The sequence below is a fragment of the Tasmannia lanceolata genome, unplaced genomic scaffold (genome assembly GCF_043159265.1).
Source record: "Tasmannia lanceolata isolate RefF3 unplaced genomic scaffold, GAP_Taslan_0.1 ptg000003l, whole genome shotgun sequence".
Classification (NCBI taxonomy): Eukaryota; Viridiplantae; Streptophyta; class Magnoliopsida; order Canellales; family Winteraceae; genus Tasmannia; species Tasmannia lanceolata.
Window position 1 is genome coordinate 49,252,198 of NW_027518680.1, and position 9,494 is coordinate 49,261,691.

The 9,494-nt window shown below is 41.5% G+C and overlaps 1 protein-coding gene across 1 annotated transcript; it reads left to right on the plus strand.

Moving 5' to 3' along the window:
- Nucleotides 1–5,655: 5,655 nt before the first annotated feature.
- LOC143869855 (uncharacterized) lies at nt 5,656–6,678 on the plus strand. Its single transcript, XM_077376415.1, has one exon. The coding sequence runs from the start codon at nt 5,656–5,658 to the stop codon at nt 6,676–6,678; it is 1,023 nt and encodes a 340-aa protein (XP_077232530.1).
- The last annotated feature ends 2,816 nt before the right edge of the window (nt 6,679–9,494 follow it).

Below are 9,494 nucleotides of genomic sequence, written 5' to 3' on the forward strand. Positions count from 1 at the left end.
GATGATTGACATGGATCGGGAGATTGCGGCCTTGCGGGCGGAGAATGATTTATTGAGGAATCGGGTGCGCTGGGTAAATGACCAGGCCCGATTTGCTGAGAATCGCCGCTGGGGGAGCTCTTCGGAGGGGGAGCAGAGTGATAAGGAGCTCTCCGATGCGGAGAGCTCTTTTAGCGGCCAGTCGCTGTGAGCTGGAGGTGGCGGGAAGAGCAGGGTTTTGGGTGAGGCCTCTTTTTGTTTTTACTCCCCCCTTTTGTAGGCCTGCGGGCTAGAAGGAAGTAGTTTATGAATGGCTCTCTTTTTTGTGGTTCATGGTTTGTATCTTGTGTTTGCTTTCCTTTGGCCGTGCTTGACATATTTTTGTTTGGTGGTACTGCCGTATGCTGTATGTTCCATCTTGTGGATTTTTATGTCGGGCCCTTGTTGAAGGGTTCCGAGGCTTTTGCCAACGTGCGTGGCCTTTTCCATCTTGTGGATTCGTACGCCGACCCCTGGTGAAGGGTTCCGAGGCTTTTACCACCACGTGTGGCCTTTTCCGTCTTGTGGAGTCGTATGCCGGGCCCTTGTGAAGGGTTCCGAGGCTTTTACCATCGCGTGTGGCCTTTTCCGTCTTGTGGAGTCGTATGCCGGGCCCTTGTGAAGGGTTCCGAGGCTTTTACCATCGCGTGTGGCCTTTTTCGTCTTGTGGAGTTGTATGCCGGGCCCTTGTTGAAGGGTTCCGATCCTTTTAAGGATGGCTTGTTGGGGAAGTCACTTAGCGATAGGGGTAGCAACGTCTTTTCAGGATGGTGCTTCGACTTTGGCGGTTCCCTTGGGTTTCCCAATCGGTGCCACGTGTACGTGTCCCATCGCTTTAGAAAAGGAGGGAAATCAAACGACGCGTTTCGAAACCCTAGCCCTTTTTAAAGCCTTTTGGGGATTTCTTTCTTTGCTTGATTTCTTCGTCTTCCTCGGGTTAAACGGGTATTCCTACGCGGCGATTTTTCTGCGCGTTGCTCGTTCACCAATCTTCTTCCGGTGAGTTCTGTGTCTTTTTTTTATACGTCATTTGATAGTTTATGATGTCTGTCGCGACTGTACCTCAGAGCCCTTCTTCTGAGTCAGTAGAAGTAGTGGAGAGGGCTTTGCCAAGAAAAAGGAGGCGGTTGTTTGTAGAGGGTGCGGGCGGCGTCTCTCAAGATGTACTGCAGCCTACGGAGCTGAGAGATAGCTCCGGGGCTTCTGGGTCCTCGGTGGGGGTTGCTCCTTCGGGATCTCCCGCTCGAGTTTCTTGTGCTCGTGAGGCGGAGACTAGGGACATTCGGTCTGGTGCCATTATTCGTCCCGGTCGGGTAACGTGTTTCAGGAACACTTTGGGAGAGGGGGCGGCGGAGAAGATCAGGAGGGAGTTTAACATTCCCGATGGCTACGGGATTAGGGTTCCCTCCTTCGTAGAGGGGGTGTGTGAGGGTACCACAGAGGACGAGGTAGCTTTCTACGTGGAGGCTTTTCGGGCGGGGGTTAGGTTCCCGCTTTTGGGCATTATAGTGGAGGCCCTTGAGTTTTACCGGGTGGCCGTTCAAGCTCCTTTGCAAGTTGTTGATCCACAAGCTTTGGCCTTCATTGATCTTCCTTTGTTTGTTCAATGCTTTGAGATGGTTGATGATGAGCTTCTCCTTGGTACCTCCAAGGTGTGATTGGTAAAAGTATGTTCCGAGCTCTTTTGCCATTGTGTTTGGTTCATCTTTAAGCATAGGCCAACAAGGTGTGTGCTAGTATGATTTGACTTGTGTAGGACTTGTCTAAAGCACAACACTCAAGGCAAATGATCAGTCCATAAACGACTAATCAATTTGCGTTTGTTAATCATCAAAACAAGGTTATTGAATAAACCCATGGGGAACCCTTGGGCTTACAAAAAACCTACATAAAGCCAATTTAAATGTTGTATGCAGTTATTGTTGATGAATATTTCGAAGCGAAACAGATTTTTTTTAAAAATAACCTATACCCCGAATCTGAATCATAACCACCTACATTTGACAAAGATAATAAGAAAGTTACATATAAGGAATGAGAAGTAGACTCAGAAAGAAACTTGAGAAAGACAACTTCTTTTGTAAGGCCACAAAGCAACATGTTCGAAATTAGATTCCATAAAAGATCTTGATTCAATTGTTTTTATTTAGGAGAAGAACAGCTAAATAAATGGATACATTGAGACATATTGGAAAAAGTATGTTACATAACCAATTAATTGAAGAGTTAAAGATAATGATTTTTCTCAGCCCCTCAGCAATTTTAGAAATTCTAAACCCTCTCAAAAGCCCAACTACATAAAGAAAAGTAAAGCCAAAGCACCCGATAAAATTTAAAACTGCTAAACATTACAAAAGGATGCCTAATTCACAGAAAGAGGAGAGAAAAGTTGTCTTAAAAGACAAATTAGAAAGAGAGCCTGATTTTAAGAACTATATAATTAAACAATAACAATTTCACATAATCAAGAGGCTATACCATTCACCTCTGCCTTAGAAGCGTATCAATAATCATATGCCAACTATTAGAGCGTAAGTGTAAATACCCAAAATACCCCCTTCAATTTTCGTCGCCCCTTGATTAAAAAGGGGCGATTTTGTCCGTCTGCGTTTAACTCAGAATTAGGGCTTCTTAGTAAAGCCTTTAAATAGATTATTGTGGCTAAACAAACCCTAAACGGTTGTGCAGCCCTAGAAAAAGAAATTGGAGAAAGAGAAGAAGAAGAGCAAGGAGATCGCGAATTCGGAGACGAAGCCGCGAATTCGGAGACGAAGCCGCGAATCCAGGTAAGATCTATGAAATATGGAAGCTTTGGATAATTAGAAACTCTAAATCAAGGGTTTTAAAAATAGAAAAGAAATAAGAACTTTGATTAATATGGATTAGGAATAAGAAACCTCCAGATTGATCTTGAGTTTTCTTTGTTTCGATATTACTCTACGATTCCAACAAACTCAAAGTAGATTATTAAGAATCCGAATTCTGAATTTTGAAGTATGGAGATCCGAATAAGAATCTTTAGCGATTTTTCATAAATCGTGCGTTTGAACTCGGAGCATGAAATTGGATTAGATGGATTCCTTTCGTCGATAAGAGTCCAACGAATCCAACCACGCGTGAATCGGAGCTAAATCGAAGAAGTTATGGCCTTTTGAAGTTTTCGGGACGAATCTGGAATTTTTCCGAAAAACCCAGTCTGCAACCTTCGGACTTCCGAAGGGGACGTCCGAAGAAACCTTCGGACTTCCGAACCCTAAAAATGTGTAAAACTTTAAAAAATCATAACTTTTTCACCTCTTATCTGTTTTCGATGCTTTTGTACTTTATGGACTCAGCAGAAGACGTACTTTATGATAAAAATAGATTCAGAAGTGTTTGAAGACTCCATGATGATGGTAATTCTAAAATACTAGAAAGAACTCTGAAAATTTTGAAAATCTATGTGAACATTGAATATTAGATTTTTGGTTTTTTGGTTACCTTCTGGAACCCTTATTTGTTGTCTATGCCCTGTTCAGATCAGAACATTGAAACATAAGCAGATTTAAGGGAAGAACGAACGACATTTAGGTACATAATAACGTACTACTTTGGGTATTTATAAACCCTTGCTACTTTGAATCGGTATTGACTTTAGAAACCTGTATTGATACCTTGAACTTCTGAATTAGCTTTGAGTCAATCATGCTATTTTGTTTCACCCACTGTTACTCTTCTGAACCTTTGAAATAACTGTTCTGAAATACTATTATGAACATCTGTTATGAACTCTGAACCTGTGAACTATCAGTTTGAATTTTGAATATTTTGAACCATTTGAATATGAACCTTTGACACTTTTGAACACTTCTGTGGAGGCTTGGATGATTTCTGGACCCTGCCATATGGGGGTAAAACATTTGGCAACTCTGGACCCACCGTGGGGGTAGTACACTGGAACTTCTGGCCCGTGAGTAGGATAAAACGCTGGCCCTGTCGACTTGTATCTGAACTTCAGGAACTGATTCCGAACACTGTGGACTATCGGTGTATAAGCAATAACATGTCTTTTGAACCATGCCGATGACTCTGAAGTGTATTTGAACTTTGAACCCTCTGTACATGAACTCTGAAATCTCCGACGTTGATCCGAACTTAGACTTTGAATTTGCTTTATTGCACCTTCAATTTAGAACCATATTTGACATGCACTTATAACTGTTTATGCCTAATGAATCGGCTAAGACCTTTGAACTCAGCTTTGACTTTGACTATATGATCCTATTGAATCATGTCATGCTAGATTGTGCTTAGAGTAGTGATTTATTATGTACTGAGCTTTTCAGCTGACTGTGGTTATTTAACAATTTTCAGGTCTTGGTCCTCGTGAGGTTAATGAGGAACAGGACGCTTAGCTGGGATTTGGATTTTGGCTCAGAAGACTAATTTAGTTTATTTGCTTTCCTTTCATTAGGAAGTGAGTACTTTGAATAAGATGTAAAGACCATATTATTTATTTTCGCTTTGACTCTTTGGGGAGAGATGAGATTTGATTTGACTCTGATGGGTCCGCATTAATTGAACTTTGATATTTTAGTTATGAATTGCCAGGTTATTTTGTTATTGCTTTGTAGCCTTGTACATTTGTGGGATTCGTCTTGCAGGTGTACGGCGCTGTCATGTCTTACACCCAGGGTGGGGTTTGGGGCGTGACAGTAAAGTGGTATCAGAGCTTAGGCTTTAGGTCCTAAGTAGAATTATCTGAACAAAAGATTTTGACTGCGAGAGTTGGGAATTTAGATAAGGAGCAATTAGGAAGCGCTTGATAGGTTTTTGTATTCCAGGGACGCCTAATAACACATAAATTAGTCGCGCGATCAGGTCTCAATTATAAATTCAAATGCACCTGCGAATGCTTGGGAAGCATGCGATTTTGTGATTGGGTAAGAATCATGAGAAATATGTGTTGGATAGATACTGGCTCCAAATGGGAATGTTTTATAATTATTATATGAATACAATATATGTATGTAATTATGTCCTAGATAGTTTTTGTGATTAAGCATTTTTATTGGATTGGATTTAGGATTTAGGATTATGGCAACTCAAGGAGGACGTGGTGGTCGTGGAACTCGAGTTAATCGTACTAGAGCCCTCAATGACATTATCGAGGGAGATTAGAATGTGGCTCAAGAAGAGCCAGTGATTTAGGAAAATCAGAACCAAGGGGTTCAAGAAATGACTGAGATGAGAAATTTCATGAGAGCCATAATTGGATTGGCAAATCAGCAACGTCAGCATCCCCAATTTCAGGAACCACCAGTGGCTGAACAGCCACATCAAGTGTTTGGAATTTCAGAATTTATGAGGCTTGCACTAAAAGCCTTTAAGGAGTCGACTACGGCAGATAATGCCAACTCCTGGTTAGAAAATGCTGAAAAAGGCCTTTGAGGCTATGAACTGTAATGGAGGAAATATGCTACCTATATATTGAAAGGTAGAGCCCTTCATTGGTGGAAGGGAATTCAGAGGAAGTATGAGCACCATCAGGGACCTTTCACTTGGGTGATGTTTCGCACTGAGTTTCTTGCGAGATTCTTTCCTCGCAGTACTCTGTACCGTATGCATCAGGAATTTACCTAGTTGGTGCAAGGAGATATGACCGTGGATGACTATGAAGCGGAATTTGATAGGCTGGCTCGTTTTGTACCTTCTTTGGTACCTGACGACGAAGCAAAGAGAAATAAATTTAAATTTGGATTAGCTATGTACCTGAAGAAGGGGATAGCCGGATCTACGACCCTTGAATCTTATGAAGATTTGGTAGCAAGGGCAAAGAAACTCGAAGCAGTTCATCAGGAAACTAGAGCCTATGCTCAAGTTAATCAGAAGAAAAGAAATAGAGAAGGTGAAAATAAAGGACAAGCTCCTAGGGGATCAGTCTTGAGTCAGCAAGCGCTCAAACCTCCTGCTTTCAAAGAGCCTAGAGGAAAGCAAGAAAATCATGGGGGCTATCAGAATAAGTCAGCATCGAATAGACCAGTTGCCCCTAAATGTGAACGTTGTGGAAGGAACCACCCTACTGAGACTTGTTGGTGGAATACTGGGGCTTGTTTCCGATGCGGCGAGGTAGGCCATAGAATTGCAGAGTGTCCTCATCCGGCAGGAGATGCCCAATCAGTTCAGGGGACGCCTACTGTTCAAGCTCAGACAATTCAGACTCAGACTATTCAGAGCAGAGCTGCACTGGGTGTCGCTGGCACAGTAGTATTAGGTACTCTGCCTATAGCATCCTCTTTTGGTCATGCATTATTTGACTCTGGTGCTTCACACTCGTTTGTTTCATCTGCTTTTGCTACACTACACTGTTTACCTACTTCACCTCTTGATTATGATCTGTGTGTTAGCACCCCAGTAGGAAAAGACATTTTGACTAACCGAATTAGTAAGATGTGTCATGTCAGAATTGGAAATAGAGAACTGTTAGTAGATCTTATCTTGCTGGAGTTGTCTGATTTTGATGTAATTTTGGGAATGGACTGGTTGTCTACCCATTATGCTTCTGCAGATTGCAATAAAAAGATAGTGAATTTTGAAATCCCTGGAGAAGAAAAATTTTGTTTTGAAGGGAGTGGAGCTCACTCGACTCCTATGGTTTTGTCTGCTATGCAAGCTTGTTGACTTCTACGACAAGGTTGTGAAGCTTTCTTGGCCTCAGTAATTGAGGTTAATGATAATGATATGAAGATTGAGAATATCCCTGTGGTTAGGGAGTTTCCAGATGTGTTTTCTGAAGACCTTCCAGGTCTGCCTCCGAATAGAGAAGTAGAATTTATTGTTGATTTAGTTCCTGGAATGGTGCTTATCTCTAAGGCCCCGTATCGTATGGCACCTTTAGAAATGAAAGAATTGAAAAATCAGTTGAAAGAACTCTTAGAGAAGGGTTTTGTGCAACCCAGTGTTTCACCTTGGGGAGCACCAATTTTGTTTGTTAAGAAAAAAGATGGAAGTAAGAGGTTATGTGTAGATTACAGAGAATTGAACAAGGTTACTATAAAGAATAAATATCCGCTTCCCTGGATAGATGATTTGTTTGATCAATTGCAAGGGGCATGTGTGTTTTCCAAGATCGACATTCGATCGGGTTATCACCAGTTAAGAATCAGATCAGAAGATGTTCCGAAGACGGACTTTCGAACTCGGTATGGCCATTATGAGTTTCTTGTTATGCCATTTGGGTTAACCAATGCCCCGACAGCTTTTATGGACTTGATGAATAGGATATTCAGACCATTATTAGATCAATTTGAGGTTGTGTTCATTGATGATATTCTGATATATTCTAGAAGTCAGTCTGACCACGAGAATCATCTTAAAGTTGTTTTGGAGACTCTAAGAAAAGAGAAGCTATATGGAAAACTGAAGAAATGTGAATTCTGGCTGAACTCAATCTCCTTTTTGGGTCATGTGATCTCTAAAGATGGTGTGTCTGTAGACCCAAAGAAGATTGAGGCAGTAACATTATGGAATAGGCCGAATAATGTTCCTGAAATTCATAGTTTTCTAGGATAGGCGGGATACTACCGCCGTTTTATTCAGGACTTTTCGAAATTGGCTGCCCCTATGACCCGTTTGACACAGAAAGGGACAAAATTTGTTTGGTCTGAGGATTGTGAAAAGAGTTTTCAAGAACTGAAACAAAGACTAGTTTCTGCTCCCATTCTAACTTTGCCTGTTAGCGGAATGGGATTTGTGATTTACAGTGATGCCTCGAAGAAAGGCTTAGGATGTGTGTTGATGCTGAATGGCAAAGTGATTGCATATGCTTCACGTCAGTTGAAGCCTTATGAAGAGAACTATCTGACTCATGATTTGGAATTGGCAGCAGTTGTGTTTGCCTTAAAAATTTGGAGGCATTATCTGTATGGAGAACCTTGTGAAGTCTTCACTGATCATAAGAGTCTGAAGTATATCTTTACTCAGAAAGAATTGAACATGAGACAGAGGCGTTGGCTAGAACTATTGAAGGACTACGACTTGACCATAAGCTATCACCCTGGGAAGGCTAATGTGGTAGCTGATGCTCTAAGTTGGAAGTCATCTGTGAATTTGGCAACTTTGATCACTTTTCAGAAATATATCTTAGAAGACCTCCGAAGATTAGAAATAGAAATTCATGGCCCAAACTTTGGGGTACTAATGGCAGTACTAAGTACGGCCCACACTACAAGAAAGAATTAGAATAGCTCAGGAATCTGACCTAGAACTTTGTAAAATCAGAAATAAGCTAAAAGAAAGATCTGAATCTGAATTCTGAATTCACAATGATGGTACCCTAATGTTTGGTATCCGCATTACTATCCCGAGTGACTCTGTTCTGAAGAATGAAATTCTGAAAGAAGCGCACAGTTCGCGTTATTCTGTACACCCGGGAGGTACTAAAATGTATAAGACTTGAAAAGGAACTTCTGGTGGAATAACATGAAGAGAGAAATAGCTCTATATGTATCTCAGTGCCTAACTTGTCAGGTGATTAAAGCAAAACATCAGAGACCACTCGGGACATTGCAACTACTTCCTATCCCCGAATGGAAGTGGGAGGAGATTACGATAGACTTTGTGTCGGCTCTACCTCGTACTCCCTCAGGCAATGATTCCGCGTGAGTAATTGTGGACAGATTGACAAAGACAGCTAATTTCATACCCATCAGAACCGGCCTGACACCTAAAAGGTTGGCCAAATTGTATGTTGATCAGATAGTGAAGTATCATGGTGTGCCTAAAACCATTGTATCAGATAGAGACACTCATTTTGTATCTCAGTTTTGGAATAGCTTACATTCAGCAATGGGATCTTCCCTTAAATTCAGTGCAGCTTTCCATCCTCAGACAGATGGACAATCTGAAAGAACTATTCAAATTTTAGAAGATATGCTCAGAGCTTGTGTTATGGATTTGACAGGATCTTGGGATGACCATCTTCCTTTGATCGAATTCTCTTACAATAATAGTTATCAGGCTAGTATTCAGATGGCACCTTTTGTGGCCCTCAATGGGAGGAGGTGTCGATCACCTATATGTTGGGATGATGTAGGTGAGAGAAGACTCTTAGGCCCAGATTTGGTTCAGCAAGCAGTGGACAAAATCCATTTGATTAGAGAGCATCTTCGCACGGCACAAAGCCGGCAAAAGAGCTATGCAGATGTCAGACGAAGAGAATTGGAATTTCAGACCAGAGATAAGGTACTTTTGAAAGTGTCACCCACTAAGGGAGTAATGCGGTTTGGGGTTAGAGGAAAACTCAGCCCGAGATTTGTGGGACCATATGAAATATTAGAAGAGATTGGAAAAGTAGCCTATCGATTGGCTTTACCTCCATCATTGTCTAGAGTGCACAATGTGTTTCACGTGTCTATGTTACGAAAGTACATATCGGATCCAAATCATGTGATTGAATTAGAACCTCTGAATCTGAGAGAAGATCTGTCATTCCAAGA